Consider the following 21,216-nt stretch of genomic DNA (forward strand, 5'->3'; position numbering starts at 1 on the left):
GGTAATTGAAGCTTCTGTGGGATCATCTAAAGATAATTGTGTGAGATGAAGGGAGGGATGAAGAGGTGTAAAGGGAGAAACTTCCACCTCCCTAAAGGACCAACTACATTGGGAGAGGGTGTGGTGGAAGCAGAAAAGCTGGCTGAGGTGGCAGAGAGGGAGACATCAAAAGTAGGAAGGGATCCAGGAGAGCACAGGGGCAGAGGAAGCTGGGCTCACACAGGTTATGGAGGGTGCAGTTAAATATTAGGGAATTCTGCATGCTGGTTAAGTCGGACGATGCATTTAGAAAGGCGGCCACGAACTGTGGCAGCGGGACCATTAAATGAACAGTTTTAGGTCTGTGGGTGGATGCCCTGAAGAACAAAGATGAACAACTGTTAGACAATGAATGTTAGGTGTTCTTTCAAGAAGTTTGAGGGTGAATATTCAAAGGGGAGGCGGGGTAGAGAGAAGGGGATAGTGAATAGAGGAAGGCCTGTCCCAGGGTTGGAGAAGGGGATCCCCTCAAAAATGGGGGAGGTACGGTTTGATCTAAAAATGGAGATTAGAGAGGGAAGTAAGGATAGAAAAGTAAAGGTGTAAGAGCAATCAGATCTCATCATGACCTCCTAGGGAAGCAGGAGAAGACTGGGAACCAAGACTTTGAACTTAGAGATCATCCACGCCATGTATACCTGGCCACAGACTGGAATCACAGGGAGCTTGGTGAAAATATAGGTTGCCCTACTCTACCGAAGACTTGCAGAATTAGAGCCTCCGGGGGTCCAGGAAACTGTATGTTTAACAAGCTTCCTCAGGAGATTCTTTTAAAGCCAGCCCAGGCCTGGCCCTCAGGAGGCATTTAGGAATTGCTGGTTTAAAAACACTCTCTTTATTCTACATAGAAGGAAACTGAGGCACAGAGGCATTGAAAAGTTAAAAGAGAAGTGGGAAATAAGCCCTAGGTAGGACTCTCTTCTAGCTCCCAAATCAGAGCTCTTTCTGCACCCTGCACTACTTTATTGAGCACAAAATCGAGTCCTGTCAGGACTTGACACTTTTCTGGGTCCTCAGTTGATCAAGGACATAAAGAAGTCGTAGGAGGAATTGCTATTCTCAGTACAAGTTCAGCAGAAGGAACAGAGGAAGGCAGGAGAATGAAGCAAAGCTCATTTTCACTCACAAATGCCATTGTTAGGAGGAAAGAAATTGGATGCAGTTGATTTCAAAGTCAACATCTTTCGTGAGGCATTAGCTGATTTGTTTTATCTCTCACGCCCAGTGCCGGTCACAGGCTGGAATCGGTAGGCCAGCAGGGGATGAAGGAAAAGGACAAAAAGTGGATTCTCATGATTCTTCTCACAATAGCATTATATTCTACCAACCATACAAATGATTTTTTTTCATTAATAAAGTCGGAATTGAAGCCGTGTAATTCTAGCATCTAACAGCTCACCTTCAGAAAGGTCAACTAAATAAGAGCAAAGAGAGTCGCCAAGCTTTCAGAGAGGCATGCCCGTGGTAAGGCAAACAGAGAATGAAAAAGATATAAGGTGCCAGCCACTGAAATAGACCTGGAGCCAGCCCTGTGAGGGGTCCTCATTAACGGTTAATCAAGTGAGCTGGGTGACCACTCTGTAGACCGAAGCATCCTTCTCACACCGAGCCAGGCACTGGAGAGACCTCAGGTTTCACAAGGGGGTAGGATGAGTGGGTAAACCTCAGCGAGTTCTGTGATGAGGTGAGGTATCTGTTCTCCCCACTGTGAACAAGTCAACGATCAGGTGTCAATGCCCTTTAACAAGAGCCTAGCTGCACTTGTGGACCGCTGACCCCTGTGATGCTCAGCAGCACAGCAGAGGGGAGCAGAAGTAGAATTTGGAATCAGATGTCATTGCTCTGCCAGTTACTAGCAATCCCTACCAGTTATGCAGCTTTGGGCAAGATATGGGACCTCTCTGAGCTTCAGTTTCCTTTCTTTCAATAATTCTGCCAAAGTTTACTTACCTTATAGATTCATTTTGAAGTTCAAATGTGATAATAAATGTGAACACGCTCTGGCAGAGCATTCTCTGAGCTCAAACGTGGAAAGTACTCTGGACTGGGCTTGGCCTGCTGTAAGTGCTTGGGGTATGGTATCCATTTGTTATTGTTTTTGTTGTTGTTAATAATTCTGAGGATTCTTAGTAAAATGTGCACCTGGCCACCTTCCTCAGTCAAGATTTATTGATCAGCTGGTGTGGGCAGATAGTGCTGGACGGTACCCTTCAGAGAGGAGCCCAGTGGGGAAGGATTGGGGATGAGGTCTTGTCTGTGCATCACTGAGACCCTCAGATATCGGCATGTGAGAGCAGAAGCCTGGGTGGTGACTCGGGGATCTCACAGGGCTGATGAGTTTTTTGTTGCTGGGCTGTCTTCGGAGGCAGTGGAAGGTTGAGGTCAAGTTTGGAATTGAGTGATTCTTAAATCATGGTGTTCTAGAGTCTCTGGTTTCCTTCTATTACCTCACCTGCATGAAACGTGAAGTCACGTCATTACTCCTTCCTGTTTATGAACCACATTGGGTGCCAACACAATTTGCTCTCTGTTCCCTTTCAAAATTCAAAAATCGATCCCACCCAATTTTGACCTTGGAGCTAAGGAGTGCTGGACTCAAGTATGTAATGCTCTGTTAGTTGATTTATTTAAGCATACAGTGCTCTTTTTGATCATTCTACATATTAAAAACATGCATAGGTCTCCAAAACTTAAAGGAAATATGTGACTTCAATAAATGTGTGTTTCTACTTTCAAAGTCACTTTGAGAATCCAGATCTGTGTCAGTGCTGACAGGCAAAGTCAGAGAAGATGGGTTCTAGGCACTTCCTTTGTTACTCATTACTCTGAAACCTTGAGCAAGTGAAACTCTCTCTAGATTTTAGTTTTACTTTTGATTAAAAAAGAAAGGAACCAAAGGAGATAATTTCAAATTCCTCTCAACTCTAAAATATTCAGTCTAAGGTGTTGGGATCCTTTCACTATCGTTTGGATATTTTAAGACCATAACCCCAGTGATCCAGAAGGGGTCAGCATAAGCCAGACGTTACCGATAAAAGAACAGAAACTTCTCTGAAGCCTTGAAGTTGTCACTTTTAAAATTCTAGGATTGAGTTAAGATTGTATCCGTTGAATTGACTTATTTCAGAACTAAATTTGTTTCAGAAATAGAGACAGATGAGTCCCAGAGTCTATGAATTCAATGATGAGTCAACATATGTATTAGGAGTTTTAATATGTAGCCACTGAGAAGATACAGTGCTTTTATTTCCAGTTGATTTCTGGCATGAAGCCCAATGGTTAGAGACTTTGTGTTTTCAAGTAGGATTTTAATATTATCTTTTTCTTTTCTCTCAGAGTGATTACAATCATGACGTTTTGAGTTATTCAGAGTTGGGTTCAAATTTCCTTTTATTATCTATGTTACCTTGGGTGAGCAATTTAAACTTTTCCAGCCTCAGTTTATACATCTGTAAGAGGGGTTTTATGAGCATTAAATGAGATATTAGGTGCTCATCACTATGCCAGGCGTGCAGTAGTGCTCAATAAATTGATTCTCAGAGAGAGTTTCTAGTAATTTGGAAGCAAATTTCTGCTAATGGCATGGGAACAGAGGGAATATTCAAAATGGATTCTTAGAAGATTTTCAGGTGTAAAACTTCAATGCCATTCCAGAACTGCACAGAGCACATAATTTTATTGGAGTGAGAGAGAGAGTGGGTTCTAGAATACCATCTTGGGCATAACCACCTTGAAGAGGAATTCTCTCAAGACCCTGGAGTCTGAAGGTTGAAGTTTTTAAGATTAAAATTGTGCTCGGATATAATATGTCTAATTCCCTGACTCCATGGGTGTTGTTTTTGCCTCAGTAGACTAACTTTTCCAGGAATCAGCAAATTTTTCCTGTAAAGGGCCAGATAGTACATATTGAAGGCCTTACAAGTCGTGCTGTCTCGGTCGCAGCTCCTCAGCTCTGTCCTCCTAGGGCAGAAGCAGCCAGAGACGATGCGTAAACCAATGGGCGCCAGTCTGCCTCTGTAAGACTTTATCGAGGGACATTGAAATAGGAATTGCCTGTGGTTTTCATGTGTTATGAATTACTATTCTTCTTTTGATTTTTTCCCAACCATTTAAAAATATAAAAATGATTCTTAAAACTCAGGCTGGATTTGGCCCTCACGTCATAGTTTGCCCGCCCTTGATCTACAGCGTCCAGATACAGGACACGTTCCCCAGAAAGGGCAGAAGTGAGTCTGTTTCAGTAGGGCTCTTCCAGAGCGTGCACTGAACACTGCCTCCTACCCTACTAGATTGGAAGTACTTTGAAGGTAAACATGGTGGGTTTTTTTTTTTTTTGAGGAAGATTAGCCCTGAGCTAACATCCTCTGCCAATCCTCCTCTTTTTGCTGAGGAAGACTGGCCCTGAGCAAACATCTGTGCCATCTTCCTCTACTTTATATGTGGGACGCCTACCACAGCATGGCTTGCCAAGCAGCGTGTAGGTCCTCCTGATCTGAATCAGCAAATCCCGGGCTGCTGAAGTGGAGCCCAGCAACTAAACCATTGTGCCACTGGGCCAGCCCCTAAACATGGTTTTTTTATGCTATAGTTTTAACATTTAAACTTTATTTTTCATGCTCCAAAATAAATAGATGCTCTTGTAAAAGAAAAAGTTAAAACTCTATACAGTGAAAGTTCCTTGTATTCCAAATATCCCCAACCACTCCCCAAATGACCAAGATAAAGAGACAATTACTGTGAGAGTTTAGGCTATATCCTCTCAGATCTTTTTTTCCAATAACATAGTGACGTCTATCATGATTTTTTCCAAAATTTTTCACAAAATCATTCTCTATTCTTTGAAACTCACTTTAAAATTCATTCAACAATTTTGTTCAACAAATCTTTACTGCAAAGCTACTATGTACCATGCATATATCAGATTGAACCTTATGAAATAAGGTATTTAAACCATTTAAAAAAACTTTTTATTTGGAAATAATTTTAGATTCATATGAACTTGCAAAAATAGTATGGAGAAGTTTATACATTGCTCTAGCTTCCCTCAATGGTATCATCATACATTACTACAAAAACCAGGAAGTTGACATGGGTACAATATAATTAACTAGTCTACACACCTACCTGGATTTCACCAGTTTTTCTATGCACTCAAGATTTAAAAAAACAAACCATTTCTGACTTCTCAAAACAACCAATATGTGTATATCCTGTACATCTTTTACGTCAATGCTCTTAGATCTAGGGATGTGCCTTTTCTGATAGCACCACCCAACGCTTCTTCAGCTGTGGGTTAGTGGGTTTCTAACAGCTGTCTTCAACATTGCCCTTAGAAGGTCACTGTGGCAACACTTCAGAGAAATGACACACACCCTAAGAGTTTGCTCTTGACTCAGGCTTCTGAAAGAGTTTCCAGTGATTACCACATGATACATAGAATATTTTACAGTTAAAATGTTCACATTTGAGAAAATTTAGAAATTATACAAAAGTACTCCTAAGAAAAAATGTTAATTGCCTATAAGATTTCCACTCAAAGTCAGATACAGTTAGCCTTTTAGTATTTCTTTTTAGTTTTCTTTGGAGAGCAAGAGGTAGCCTGTGTTTGTCTGTCTATTTCAGTATATTTTTGTATTTACATAGTCATTCCCTATACTAAGTATAGCTTTATAGCCTTTAAAAAAGTTATTTTGTAATGATAGTTTTCTCTGTTCATTCAAGTTCTTTGTAAAAAGTCACACAGAAATATAAAGGTCAAGAATGGGGAAGGAGATAAGCTGGTGAAATATCAACAATTCAAATAAACAAACTGTGGCTCGGAGAGAGGAAATGTCGTGCCCAGGTTCACACAGTCGAGAAACCTGGGGTAAATACTCAGTATTTAGGTAAAGCATGGGGGAGGCCAGGTTGCAGCTTCATGGTGCTCTGAGGTCTGGGGTTATGTTTTACAGGAATTCCATTTTGCTGGAGTACCCGTGTCCTCTGGCCTGTGGACCCAGGAAAAGAGTGGTTAATTTTAAGATAGTTTTTGTTGTTATTAAATTTTAATTAATTTATTTTAAGATAGATAGTACACGTACATGGAAAAGGTACAAAGCATACCAAAAATTTTAAATGAAAGGTCAGTTTTCCTTTCATCCCTTGTGCGTGGCTCCAGAGCCACTGTTCTCTTAGATCTTAGTGATCAGTGTCTCTGTATTAGTTTCCTGTTGCTGCTATAACAAATTGCCATCAACAGTGGTTTAAAACAGCACAGATATATTATCTGATGGTTCTGGACGGTGGGAGGCCAGGAATCAAGGTGTCGGCAGGGCTGCATGCCTTCTGGAAGCTCTAGGGGAGAGTCCATTTCCTGCCTTTTCCAGCTTCAAGAGGTTGCCTGCATTTCTTGGCTTGCTGTTCCTTCTTCCATCTTTAAAGCCAGCAGCATTGCATCTTCAACTCTCTCTCTCTCACCTCTTCACCCATCATCATCTTCTATCATCACATCTCCTCTCTGACTTTGACCTTTTACCTCCCCCTTATAATGACCCTTGTGACTACATTGGGCCTACTGGATAATCCTGGATAATCTTCCATCTCAGGATCCTTCACTTAATCACATTGCAGTTTCTTTTGCCATATAAGGTAACATATTCACAGGTTCTGAAGATTAGCATGTGGACACCTTTGGGTGTCATTATTCTGCTTACCATAGTCTCCAAACTATGAGAGAAAAATGACTCATTCTTCTCTAGATTCAATTAATAATGTATTCTTAGCAGTAAAACATTTATATAATTTTTTCACACATACCTCTACACTAATATGTACATTTCAAAATATATCCCTTCCAAATAAATGATTAAAAGATGAGATTTAAATAAACTTCAATGGAAATTCTCATTTTCCCCACTCCCAGTGGATGGCCTTGTACATTCATGGTGAGCACTGAGCCCTCTTTGGAGACAACTGTTCTGGACCATTTCTTTGCCAGATTCAATGCTAGTAGCAGTACTGAACATTCCTTCTTGCATCTGTAGGACATGCTATCTACACAGTACAATTGTGCTTTAGCTTCAGTATAATGAGGTCGTTAAGAGCATAGGTGTTGATGTCAATCAGACAGGTTCAAATCTCAGCCCCACCACTTACATCCTGTCCAACCTTGATCATGCTGCTCAACCCTCTGAACCTCAGTTTTTCACTAGCAATATGGGATAATGTCTGTCCCATATGGTTTTTTGTGAGGAATAAATATTCATTGCAATGTTATTAATAATATGACATTAGACTAACACTCTTTTGAGTTTAATGGTAGGCCTTTCAATTGGATTTAGTTTTCTTACTTGTGCTCAGACCCATTTCCTGGCTCTTTCTTAGGTTGGTTACCCCTATCAAAGTCTACTCTCACCCTTTCCATGTCAATTCCCTTTAATTTTTGTATTGGTTCCCCAGGACCGCAGTAACAAAGCTCTGCAAGCCAGGTGGCTTAGAACAACAGAAATGTGTTCTCTCACAGTTCTGGAGGCTAGAAGTCTGAAATCAAGGTGTCAGCAGGGCCGTGCTCCCTCTGAAGGCTCTAGGGGAGCATCCTTCCTTGCCTCTTCCAGCTTCTGGTGCCCCGGTGATTCCTTGGCTTGAGACAGCATCACTCCAATCTCTGCCTCTGTGTTCACATGGCCTTCACTGTATGTGTGTGTGTCCTCTGTGTGTCTCTCTGTGTCCTCTTCTCTTTTTATAAAGATACCAGCCATTGGACTCAGGGCCTGTCCTAAACCTAGGATGATTTCATCTCAAGATCTTTAACTGATTACATCTATAAAGATGTCCTTTTTCTAAATAAGGTCACAGTCTGAGGTTCTGGGTAGATATGATTTTGGAGGGGACACTATTTAACCAACTATAATTCTCCTCTTGCTCAATTGCTTTTCTGGCAAGCTCTGGGAGGCTCCTGCCTTTGCCTGAATGTCCATGTGTCAGAGTTCAGGGCCTTGAGAACACAAGGGCCAGGAGAGCACAGACAACATAAGAACCAGCCGTCTTGACTTGTCTAATCCCAGCCCCTAGCTGTTAGCACTGCTACTTCTCACAAGGAGGAAAAATTGCCATCAATTTGTGTTTCTTATTGCTATTTGGTGTATAATGCTGTGGCCCTTACAGTGCTGCCCATGGGGGCTTTTGGCATTTTCTGAAGAAAAAAGAGGAGAAAAAGTGCTGTTTGGTGTCACTTGGTGGTATTTGTGCTTGTAGACTGTCTCTCCCATTAGACAATTCCAATTTAAAATACAGATTAGCTCTGACAAAACTGACCCAGGCTGTCTTTTCTCTTTGATGGTTTCAATTTCAGGCTTATCCATCACCAATGATTGTAATACGACAGGATTTGGACAGAACAGGGGTAGGAGTTTTGAATTCTTACCTGCAATTTCCAGCTCGAGGGGATAATAGCGAAGGGAAAAACAGCAATAACTGAGTTGTAGGATATGAAAATATGCTGAATTTCCACCTTGGAGTTTTATGCTCCTTGGCATTCAACAAGTCGCTTTCCCTGTTGAACAAATAAGCTCTCTTATACCAAATTATGAGCTTTACAGAACCTATCACATCTCTCGTTTTACCTTGAGAGCGAGGAAGCTTGGGGCAAACAATGATCAATTTCAGTGGTTATTAGCCTGGATATTTATTATATCCAGGCCTTGTCTTTGTGTGGCTTTATGTTCTGTTTCTATTGGAGGGTTTTATTGCAAGTATGATTTTGCGTCCTTCCTAAGTATTTTCCCCAGCCATGGCTTCCATGACACTGCTCTCACTTTCTGCTTTCTGCCCGTTTCTTCAGCTCCCTTTTCCTCCCACTTCTCTGCTGACCATTTAAGTGCTGGGTTCCTCAGGATGCCTGCTCTTTTCTCTCTCTTGACATACAACCTGTGGATTTCTTATACACTGAGGATTTTAATGCTGCCCAGATACTGATGACTCCCAAATCAGTATCTCCAACTCCAGTCTTTTCTTGAGTTTGATTCCAATTCATATCCATTAACTGCTTGTTAGGCGACTAGTGTTTGAGTGTGTCCCTCAAGTACCTTATATACTCAATGACTCTAACTTTGAGCTCCTCACCTTTTTCCCCCAAGACCTGCCCTTCTGCTCTGCTTCCGCTGTCCCCAGTCTTAGTGGACAATTCAGGCAATGACCCAGTGGCTCAAGTAGGAGACTGCGAGTTCCCTAAGACTCTTGTCTATTTCTCACCCCCCATATTCAATGTCCATATCCTGTTGATTTCCCTCCTAAGCATTTCTGAAATCTCTCTCTCTCTATCTCTCTTCTTTTCTACTAGCTCAGAATTTCAGACCTGGAATCAGATGGTAACTCTCATCCTGGCTGTTTCTTTATCTTCCTAACCGCTCCATAACATGTTTAAAACATTTCTGTGTTTTCCCGTTTCTTACAGAATTAAACTGAGACTCATCAGCATGGAACAAAGGCCTTCCATGACTGGTTCCTGCCCATCTCAATCTCATCCCTCATTTTACACCTTCACAGCTGCTTGCCATCTCACATGGGAACCATACTGTTTCACACTTCCATAGCCTTGCTGATGCTGTTCTGTGTACCTGGAATACCTTTGCCACTTTTCTTTGCAAATTCTTATACAACCTTAACTCAGCTCAGGTATTATTCATTCAACAAACATTTATTGAATATCAAGTATGTGCCAGACAGTGTTGGGGTCCCAGAGTGGAGCAGGCAGAGAGGGACTCTGTCCTCATAAAGCTTAATTCTAATAGCTCTTACTAAACTACGATGTGCCAGGGCTTCTCCCTCTGCCTGCCCTCTCCAGCAGCCTGTCTACACTCCATTATTACCTTTGGCCTGTTAGGCTGAAATAACCATCTGTTCTCCCTTACCTACTGTACTATGTATTTCTTGAGGGTAGGGGTCATGCCATATTCACCTCAGCATTCTTTGTGTCTGGAACAGTGCTTAGCACTAGGTAAATTCTCAGTGTCTTTACCCTGTTGAATTCAACTATCAGTTATAAATACGTGACTGCAGCCTCAGCTTAAACTTCACAGCCATCCTCAGGATATGCTCCTAGGATATCCTGTACTATTTCTTCCCAGAATTTTGCACAGTTGTAGCTAGTAATTTTTTCAACTATTTACGTTATTTGTTTAAATTTGATTTTCTGCACTAAGTTGTAAATTCCACAAGGTTGATGAAATAACTAGCATAGTGCATCCTATAATAAGTGCTCAATAAATATTTGTTAACTGACAGACTGACATTTTCCTGCTGGATAACAATCTTGAACGCGTTACTGGGGTCTACAGAAAACTTAGACCCAATTGCCTGCTGGCCTAATGCCTCACTCTACCCATCTGTAAAATGGAGATGTTCCTGTGGGATACTGTCGGATAGCAGATGAGCGAGCTTTAGATACAACCATATCAGAACAAATATGCATAAATAAAGTACACAAAAAAGGAAAGATGGGATGAAAAGATTAAACATGTCAAGGGAAATTCCAGATGAGCTTTGAAATACCTATTTTAGGATGTGGTATTTTATTCTCCCACAGGAAATATAAACATTTTCTTCTCTTTTTCCTTCCCAGCACCTGAGACAGCAATTACTGGGCAAGATGAAGTTGAATCAGAACAGGTAAAATTCTTTGCGAGGTATTTGAAGTATATGACTTAGATTTTAAAAATCCACAGTACAGGTTTGCAGAAATGCACTAGGGGAGCAGATATGTCTAAGTGGCAAAATGAATCGCAGCTGTTATGAAATAGCTAAGGAATTTGTAGACTTTGACTCTTGGCAGAAATAAAGTTGATATTGTGACTGCTGTATGTGCAGATGCTTTGAAAAGCAAAAAAGGAAAAAGTACAAAAACATGGAAAATCATGTGCGTTCCTTCTGTGTGGCCGGGATTGGTGACATCCTGCAGAATCGGCACCTGCCACCAGCATTCCTCTCATTTCCTGAGAGTATCCTCCATTAGTGTTTATTATTACAAAAAGGATTCAGGCCACTTTAAGTAAAAACTTCAGGCAGTATAGACATCTATAAAGGAAATGTGAAGTTCCTCCTTCCCTTCTGTCTTTTTCCTCTGCTCTCTCCTTGGAGAGAGATAGTTGTCCTGTCCTTGCTGCTCTGTTGGAGAATGGGACAAGAAGGTGAGCATGGAGCCTGGCCTGGGCAATGGGAGATGGCAGATCCCCCCGACAAGAATGAGATGCTGCCTGTCAAGAAGCGCTTCTCGAACTATTTGGTGCCAGGATCCCTTTATATTCATAAAAATTAAAACTGAGAAGTTAAAAAACGATATTTATGAATTCATTTAAAATTAAGAATAACAAACTCATTACATGTTAATATTTTTATGAAAAATAAGTATATTTTCCCAAATGAAAAAATGTTAGTGAGGAAAGTGGCATGGCTTTACGTTTTTGCACCCTCATTAATGTCTGGCTTGATAGGAGACAGAGAGACTCTCGAATCTGCTTACATATTGCATCATCAGGGTGATGACATCATCACATCACGTGTCACGTCATCTCTTGGACATCTCGTGAGAGAACGACGGTGGAAATGGCAAAGAATGTCTCTTGGAAATCATTTGGACCTCACAGGTCCCCTGGCTACACGTTGAGAACCATTGCTGCAGAAGATTTGAAATTGAGTTCCATTTTTTTGTTTAATCTTGTTGCCTCTAGAAGTCTAAGTCCTCCCTGAGAAGAACTGCACAGGGCTAGGGGGAGCTCAAAGGATTCAGGTTATGGCCAGCAAAGAGATTTAACAATGGAAAACACAGTTCACAGCCCAGTTATTTTTTTATCTTCAGACCCTCGAGCCCCACAGCCCATATGCCTGACATCTAAGACTGAGGAAATTTTGGGGGCCTGGTAAAATGTTTCAGGTCTGCAGAGATTTTTTAGAAAATTCTGATTTGTAATACTAGCTTCGTTTTGATCTTAAGACACATCGGACAGAAGGTGCTGAGATGCAGTGAAGCTGCGGGCGTTTGGAAGATAAGATAGGGAGGGGAAACTCATGTGAGGATGACGTTCAAAAAGGAATGACCCAATCGCCTTCCTTGTGTCTCACCAGGTAAAAATGGCTGAGAACTTCGACCTGCTGATGATCATTGCTCCCTCCCTGGGATTTGTGCTGTTGGCCTTGCTTGTGGCGTTTTTCATTCGAGGTAAGGAGGACAGGACCAGGTGGGATGGAGCCCTTCAGAGCTATGGAGACTCCAGGAGAACCTGGGAGCACCTTGATTCTGCTTCCTGCCCCTTTCTCCGTTCCCTTCTCCACTCTCCATTTCTATCATTGTCTGCATCCCAACTGAGGAGTTAACAGTCAACTCCTTCTCCCTAAGATACTCAGGCTTTGTGTATCATCCTTCTGATAGAATTTATATTTTGGAAAAGAAAAAAAATAAGAGCACCTTCATTTATTGGACACTTATTCTGTGCCAGTCCTGATGTTATACTCTTGACATGCCGAACTCATTTCAACCTTATTACTGCTTAAGTGGAAAGTCCTATTATTCTCATCATCTTGGCCAGGGCTCCTCCTCTGGCCAAGATTGCCCCAGGAATAGAGCCATCAATGATGTCTGTCTTCATGTTTGTTCCTTTAAAGCAAGCTTTCTTAACCTAGGGTCCACAGATAGACCTCAGAGGACATTTGAATCCCTTGAAATCATGTGCTAAAGTGCTCGTATGTTCATGTCTGCATTTTCAGGGGATGGGGTCCATAGTTTTTATTAGATTCTCTAGCTGGTCCATGACCTTGCACCCCACCTCCCTGTCTTCAAACAGTTTTAAAACACTACAAAAAGGAGTCATGACACAGGCTTTATAGTTTGCATGCGAAGTATAGGCATATGGCACCTAGTCCTATTGTAAAATGAAAAAAAAAGTTGTTCTGCGGTTATTAACAGAAGCTGTTTCAAGGTAATAAGTGAGGAGATAAGACTAGTAACCATCTCAGCTTGTTTGATGTGAAACTTGTATATTTTAACACCTGTCCCTGATGAACACTGCAAACGGAAATTTGGGACTTCGTGGAAGCCTGCCATGAGCCCTCATAAAAGGGTGTGGTACAGTTTTGAAAATTCTGGGTATGTCTCATAGGGAAGTGTTTTAAAATTCAAGGGAGTCCTTGAATTTTGAAGGGCAAATGACTCAAGAATGAAGCTGCTTAGTGCCATGGCCCAAACGCTGGAGCAACTTTGTAATTGATGGGCACAGTCTTGGGGTCCAAAGAAATCAGTCGTTTGACCTGGGAAGAGGAATGGCTTTCCCTGCCAGAGCCAGCCCCTAACTTCTCCCCTTTGGACCACCTCTGCTCTTCAAAAGGTAGCTTTGCCCTTCCCCTAGCACTTCACAGGTTCTGGCACGGGTAGTCTGTTACAACATTGCCTTGTCTTTTCAGGGAAAGTCATGAAAACCAATTGTTTCCAGAAACACACAAGGTAATTTATCTTGCATGACTGATTGTTGTAATGATTGTACAAGCTGTTACAAATGATTAGATACTACTCAGTGGTTTAATGACTTGTGCTTGTGTTCTGATTAAATACAGGGCTGGAGAGATGTGGCATTAGAGATGAAAAAGACCTGGGGATTTAGCTGACGTTAACCTCTGTCTTGATTAACACTGTGTTATGTTTGTTCAAAATGCAAATACACAGACAGGTTGCATTAATAGCAGTAAGACACACAAAAGAAGGTGATAAGGCACTGTACTCTGTGCTGGAAATTCTTTGTCCAACTCTAGCCAATTCACTTTAAAAAGACCTTGTTAAACTGGAGTTCTTGGAGAGGAGACTTGGCAGGATGGAAAATGAAAAGACATGTAGAATATCATTCCTGGGATTTGGTTCCTCTGCCCGTTTAGACCATGGGAGCAATTCCTTTGTTTTTTATCTATCTATGGATATATTTATTTATTTATTCATTATTTTTTTGCTGAGGAAGATTGGCCCTGAGCTAACATCTATGCCAATCTTCCTCTATTTTGTATGTGGGATGCTGCCACAGCAGGGCTGCTGATGAGTGGTGTAGGTCTGAGCTCGGGAAGTAAACCTGGGCCGCTGAAACAAAGCGTGCTGAGCTTAAACACTAGGCCACAGGGTGGGCTCCTTTTTTGTTTTATTTTTCTTAAAAATAGTTTGAAGAGTCTCTGGAAAGGGATTTTAGATATCTGTCACGTTCTATACCTTTTTGGAAAGAAATGAGAAAATTTGGTATAACCTGTGATGAAGACCTTATCAAATCAATACCATAGTATTTATTAACAAATAAATATTAGCAACTAGGGAAACTGAGGCTTAGCCAGGTGACTTTCCAAGGTTGTACTTGGAGGTCCTTTTGGTAAATAAACACATTTAGATCATTTCATATTTTGCTAGTAAGAAACTTTTAATTCCCTTATTAGAATAGATTGGAAAAAGTCCTTATTCCCTGTGGCCTCAGTTTTCCCATCTGAGAAATGAGTGGCTTGGACTGGATGGACTGAAGGACTCTGGTCTTGGTGTCTCCCATTATCAGCCTCTTTCTTCTCTTTGTAGGTTAGACAACGCTGGAGAAAGTAAAAATGTCCTTGATGACATGCAGCATGGAAGAGAGGATGAAGACGGTCTTTTCACACTCTAACATGCCACTTTTCCTTAGGATTGAGGACTGGGACATAATGTGTGATTTTTATCAAAAGAAGTCTTAGAATGTTTTGATTTTTTTTTTTTTAAAGCCCCATCTATGCCATTGTTGTCATTGGTCCAGTGCTTTCACAAATGAAAGGTACTTTAGAGACCACACCTTCTCCACCCCATGTTTTACTCTTCTCTGTAGCATCACTGCTAAGTGATCTTCCACACCATGCTTGAACACTTTCAGTGATGGTGAGCTCACTACCACACCCAAGGAAGTCCATTCAATCTCAGGGCAGTTTCGAGACTAGAAATATTTGAAACAAAGTCTACCTCCAGATAGCATCTGCCTATGGGTCCTAGTTGAACTCCTCATGCTTACGCAAAATGTGTCTAATTTCTCTTTTACCTGGTAAAAGTAGTGCTCCAGATGCTGGAAGGAGAACCTCAGGCCTCTCCAAATTGCCTTTCCTCTGGGACATGATTTCTGGTCCTTGCTCTGCCCTACCTGCCTTTGCCTTGTAAGCATTTGTATCTCCCTTTTTATGCCCAACTTTCAGAGTTCAGTGCCCCAGCCTAGGTGTGATGTGAGCAGCCCTGGGTCTATGCTTCATCAGTAATGCAGGAAATGATGTGGAATTGCACCACAGTTTTGGCTCACCTCTAAAACTGCTAGGTTTTCTACTATTTTCTGTTCACATTTGAATGTCCTTAGAGGTGACCATAGCGTCGCATCTTAATGCTTGCTTGGGGAATTTAATTTTGAAAACAACCAAGAGTCCATCAAAGCAAAATGTGGTGAACGGTGTAGACATTCAACCAGGGCCAGCGCCTGGATGTGACAGTAAGGTGGTCCAGATTAGTTTCTCTAAATACAGTTCGTGAAAATTTGTTCCTTAAAAAGAACAGGTTTATTTAAAGACTTTAATAGCTAGCAGCATGAGAAACCTTGGAGAGAGATGAAAACAAACAGTTGAATGAATGAATAAAAAGAATGAGAGAGGCCTTGGGTTGGGCAGAAATGTGGAAAGTCAACCAGGTCTGAAAGAAATTTCCCTGAAATACTTCCAAGTATGTTTAGGGCAATAGCAGCATTAATGAAATAAGCACACAGTCTTTCAAGGTAACCACCTTTTGTATTTCTACTCTCTTGATATTACCTTTAAGAGAGGAAAATAGTCAGTCTTGATTGTATTGTGCAGTCAAGGCTGTGCTTGACTGGTACAGCCTGTAGATTTCTCGTGTGGACCCAGCAGTTAATCTAAAAATCCCCCTCTCACCCGGGCACTTGAAGAACAACTCGCCCAGAGGACCGTGCCTTCTGGCTCATTCTTTCGGTGCTGAGCAGAGTGGCAGGTTTGGCCTAAGTGAAGGAAACAACTGGCAGCCTGTGGGTAGCTTCTTTTTGGGGCTTGACTTGCTCCTCTATGTCAGCTTAAGATACTAGAAATGATTTTGGCTAGTGTGCTAAACTCAAGTTTAGAAAATGAGGGGGAAAATGGACCTAAAGTCCGGTTCAGGGCCTCAGTTTCCCCAACTGGAAAATAGAGTGGGACTAGATGACCTTGTATAGATAGTCAGGTCTAATATTTTGCAAGTCGATGATACAACCCAGCCTAACTTAGTTCATGCTCCCTTGTCATCTTCCAGAACCACCACCACCATCAATGCCACCACTAACTTGGGTCTGATTAGAAAAAAGAAGACAGCAAATACTCCCTAAACAGAATATTTAAGCTCAATGAATACCCTTCTGTTTTGCAAGGGGGCCATCTTCAACCTCTTCCCAAGTATATTTCTGAAAATCCTCCGTTAGACCAAAACACATTTAAATGACCAATCACAGTACTTTAGACCTGGTGATGGCCTCCAGGAGCCTCTAGCCTAGTAGCTCTCAACCTTAGCTGAACATCGCAATTAACTGGAGAATTTTTTTAAAATGCCAATTCCCAAGTCCCATCTTTAAGAGATCCTTTTGCAGTTGGTCTGGGGTGTGGCCTGGGTGTCTAAATTTTAAAAAAAATGCCACAAGTGGTTCTAATGTGCAGCCAGGGCTAAGAACCACTGCTCTAGCTCAGTGTTTTTCAAACTATGCACTTCAGATCAGCAGCCTCAGCATCCCCTGGAACTTGTTGGACATACAAATTCTTGTCCCCACCCCATACCATCTGAATCAGAAACTCTGGGGGTTGTGGGGTGGAGCCCAGTGATCTGTTTTTTAACAAACCCTCAGGTGATTCTGATGCACACTAGAGTTTGAGAATTATTGCAGCACAAAAAATCCGTAACATGGGGATAGAGATTTCAAGAAAAGATTCCTCCTTAACCAGGGTTTGGTGGGGGTGGGGGTGGCTATGCTGAGCATGGAGAGTTTCCAGAAGCGGCAGGCCAAGGTCCAGGTGGAGGTCCCTGTCAGAGACCTCATTTAAGCTAGCCTTACTTTCTGCTTGGACTCCTGCAATAGCTTCCTCACCACACTCACCAACTTCACTCCTTTCCGTCTCTGATTTGTTCTCCATGCTGGGGCAGAGATGACTTTTCCAAATGCAGATCTGAGATTCTTGTCTCGTGACTTCTACGCACGGTGTAGCAGAAGTACACTTAGGGTCTCCCCAAAGCTGGGGTGGCAGACGATGACTTCAGAGGCCAGGCAGCTGATACAGATGAGTGAGGCAGTGGGACGTGATGTGGCCTGTAACAAAGCAGAGTGTGTGTGCGTCCACTTAAAGGCATTAACATTCAAAGTTAGTTAAAATAACATCCTAGGTAAGCTACACAAGGCAACCAGTTTGAGACTCAAACATCCAGGGGATGGGGGTTGGTTTTACCAAATGACGAATTAGTGAACATATCATTCTTATACTGAGACTCCCTGATCAGAGGAGGTTGTTGGAGTAGTTGTTGCTCGCTTTCCCTCTCTATGCAATCAAGACGCCATCTACAAACTTCTTAGTATCTATTGCGTGTCCAGGACGAGAAGAGAGAATCACTTCCCTTTAAGGAGCTTGAAAATCTAAATGAGACAAAAACACCCATGGAAAAGCAATAGAGTAGGCTCAGTGTTGTTTTTCCATTTCTCCAAGGAAGGACTTTGATGGAGAAGTGCCTCTTTTGGCTAATGTTTATCGGTGGGTCCACAATCAAACCTTGAGGATTTAGAGCAACCTAATTCTGCAACCTTGACCTTGGCCTTTCTAGGCTAAATGAAAGAGAGAACATCCAATCCTTAAGGAGCATTTGCTGTGTTCTGGGCACTCTATTAAGTGTTGCAAGGCAATTTCGCATTGAATCCACACAGCCCGATGAAACATTATTTCTGCTTTCGGAGCTGAGAAAACAGAGACAGGGGAAGGAATTTGCTCAAGGTCACGTAGTCCAACTTCCTGTGACAGAGGCGGGACTTGAACCAGGCTGGAAGGACGCCATACTCTTAACCACTACCCTGTCCTTCACAGCGAGGCCCAAATTTAGGACTTCATGCATAAAGAACTGCAGCATTGACCTGTGTTGGTCCCAAATGGATTCTAGTTTACTCAGATGCTCGGCAATCTGAGTGTTTTGATGGTTCTCCAATCCCAACCCCTTTATCGCTCAATCTTCCCTTGTCCCCACATTATTTACTCAGAATCTTATTTGCATTTGCAGAGGAAGCTGCAAGTGGAGAACCTGGCAGGAGCCTTAATGAAGCCAGGTGGGACACATTTAAATGGGAATGTGTTGAACTAACTCATGAAGAACTGAAGCCAGCTGTCAGCGGGCTTAATGAAAGGTTAACAGGAATCCGGCAATGGGTGGCTGGGGAGACTCTCTGTCTCTCTAAAGAAAACAAAAAGTTGAGAAGTGGGCTCCCTGGGTGGATGCAAGAGCAGAAGGAGGAAGCCACTTGTAACCAGAAGGCTGGGTCTCAAAATAGAGTTTCATTTGGATTTGTAAACATGTTACAATCTTAAAAAAAATTTAAAAAGCACTGTGAGTTCTCAGCTCTCTGAGCATCAAAGGACAGCGAAAGGGAGGGTTCCCGAGTAAGATGAATGCTAATACTGTTAGGAGGGAGCTTGGGGAGCTCTGGAGAAGGCTGCTCACAAGACAGAAGGCGGGTTCATTTTCTAATTGAGCTGAAAAGGTTCTGTTCCACAGTTGTATGCTTTATCAATGTTGCATGTAGAGTAAGGGAGTGGGAGAGCAGGAAAGACCCTTACATATCCTTCGATTCACCTCCTATTTTTTAGCTGATGAAACTGAGGCCCAGGAAGGGGAAATGAGTTACCCCAGGCTATACAGTAAACCAGTTCCAGGGCAGAGACCTAAACCACGTACCCTAGACTTATCTCTGTGGCCATGTCATAAACTTGACCTTGTAGTTTTCTAAGTCTACCTGCATCTGCCTGATTATTTACCCTTCTGAAGTCACATTTATTAAGTTCTTGTGGGTGCATGCAACTCAGCATTTCTTCTCTTTGAGCCGTCTTTCCCAGCAGACCCACAACTCATGACTGTCACTCCCAGAAAGAGGAATTGGAATGTGGAAGTGCAAAGCTTGGCTGTTCTGTTGTTCTCTTAAGAACACTACCGAAACTAGGGGGACCAACTTGTCCAGGTTTTGAAATTCAGAGTCCTACACGTGGGAACCCCCTTGCTCCCCGGCAAACTAGGATGGTTTGTCAGCTCAAGTCCATAACTAAACTAGAGATCAAAAACAACAGCCCTCTGAGTTCTTTCATCCTCAGCCCCTGCTCTTGCCTTTATCGCAGTGATGATTTTAGTCTGTGACTGTGCAATTGGACCCAAGTGGAATTTAATTTGTTCAGATCCAGCAATAGAATAGACTACAATAGAAATAGAATAGCAATATAATAGAAATCTAGATTCTAGCCCCTTGCTATTCAAGATGTGGGGCTCAGACCAGCAGTTTTATCTTTATCTGGGGCCTTGTTAGAAATGTGGAATGTCAGCCCTGCAGAATCAGAATCTGCATTTGGACAAAGTCTCTGTGTGATTCACATGCATGTTAAAGATTGAGAAGTACTGGTCTAAAGCATTGATTTTCAAACAATGTGGCTGCACTTTGAGATCATACAGGGAATTAAAAAAATACTGATGCTCGACTCCTCTCTGAGGTCCTGATTTAATTGGCACGGGGTAGACCTGGGCATCAGGAGCTTCTAAAGCACCTCAGGTCGTTCTAATATGCAGCAATGTTTGCGAACAACTGTTCTAAGGGGAGGGTACTTTGCACCAGAAAGTCATGTTGCTAACTCATCAGAGAACTCTCGGCCTAAGTTACAAGTTTATGTGGGTCTAATAGCCCCACATGATTTTGCTCAAAGAAATGATCAATAAAATTGCTCAAGAAGATCTGAGGAGACAAGATAATGACTTTAATCTCCCAATTACTATGGATGAGGCCTATTAAAGTAATTAACAACCAAGAAATAACATTTGGTCTGTGGAAAGTAATAATGAGAAAACAGAAAAGATAAACAGAGAAGGAATGTCTGGGGGTCAAGGTGGTGCTATTATTCTCTTCAGAGACATCAGAGGGATAATGAGGAGATGACGCTAAGATTATAAGAGAAACATGGAGGATTCGTAAGGTGGAAACCTTTGTTGCAGAACAAGGAATTTGGTAAAAAGGCAACTATCTGCCCTTTTGTAACTGAGTATAATGGGAGAAACTCCTCAGGGAACAAACAATTATTCCTGCATAATAGTTCATTCTCTCAGTAAGAATGTATTCAGCTGCAAGTAAGAGAATATGAAAAAGTAGTGACAATTAAAAACTTTTAGTTATTTCACATAACTAGAAATCTGGACTTAGGCTGTTTCAGGGTAGATTCAACAGCTTCACTAAGATGAGATATTTGAATCTCTGTGACTTTCTTGGCTCTTCCTTCATGGTTGCAAGATGGCCGCCACAGCTCTAATATGCCCTCACACAAAAGCATCCTCAGCAGGAAGGAAAGAGGTGGATGGGAAATGGGACTTTTTCCCTAATGTCACTCTTATCCTTCATCCAAAAGGAAAATCTTTCATAGAAGTTACCAGAAGACTTCCCCATATATTTCATTGGCCATATATTTCACTGGGTCACATGCCTATCCTTTGGCAAAGGAGGATGAGATTTCTAAAAGCAATTCACACCAATCAGTACTCAGCTTCCAGGCTGTGCACATTGCCATTCAGCCAAAACTTAGGATCAAGCAGCATGAGAGAAATTGGGAATGGCTGTTGGGTAGACAACTTTGATTTCCACACGTTCACTCATCCAACAAAAGCTTTTTGCATGTCTCTGGTGTGCCAAAGGGCCCCGTTGGGTGCTGAGATATAGGAATGAAGACGACAGACACCGTCCCTACTCCCAGGCAGCTTATAGTCTACAAAGCCATTGCCATCTTTACGATGCATTTCATGATTCCACGTATTTGGATCATTTCTTATGTCCCTGTGAAGAGACATAAACAAAGAGAAAGAAGGGATAAAAAAGGATCAAAGTTTAGAAATTCTGCCTACACACTTTCTGGAAGCTGTGGAAC

The 21,216-nt window shown here is 42.0% G+C and overlaps 1 protein-coding gene across 4 annotated transcripts in view; it reads left to right on the forward strand.

The window, feature by feature from the left end:
- TIMD4 (T cell immunoglobulin and mucin domain containing 4) overlaps positions 1-19,788 on the forward strand; it is a 92,401-nt gene extending 72,613 nt beyond the window's left edge. For all 4 annotated transcript variants that reach the window (XM_070232992.1, XM_070232991.1, XM_070232994.1 and 1 more), the window contains exons 10-13: positions 10,637-10,683; positions 12,136-12,229; positions 13,468-13,507; positions 14,606-19,788. In XM_070232992.1, coding sequence (XP_070089093.1) covers positions 10,637-10,683; positions 12,136-12,229; positions 13,468-13,507; positions 14,606-14,690 — 266 coding nt within the window. In that variant the 3' untranslated portion in view covers positions 14,691-19,788. The remainder of the gene's footprint in view (positions 1-10,636; positions 10,684-12,135; positions 12,230-13,467; positions 13,508-14,605) is intronic.
- The last annotated feature ends 1,428 nt before the right edge of the window (positions 19,789-21,216 follow it).

The sequence above is a fragment of the Equus caballus genome, chromosome 14 (assembly GCF_041296265.1).
Source record: "Equus caballus isolate H_3958 breed thoroughbred chromosome 14, TB-T2T, whole genome shotgun sequence".
Taxonomy (NCBI): Eukaryota; Metazoa; Chordata; class Mammalia; order Perissodactyla; family Equidae; genus Equus; species Equus caballus.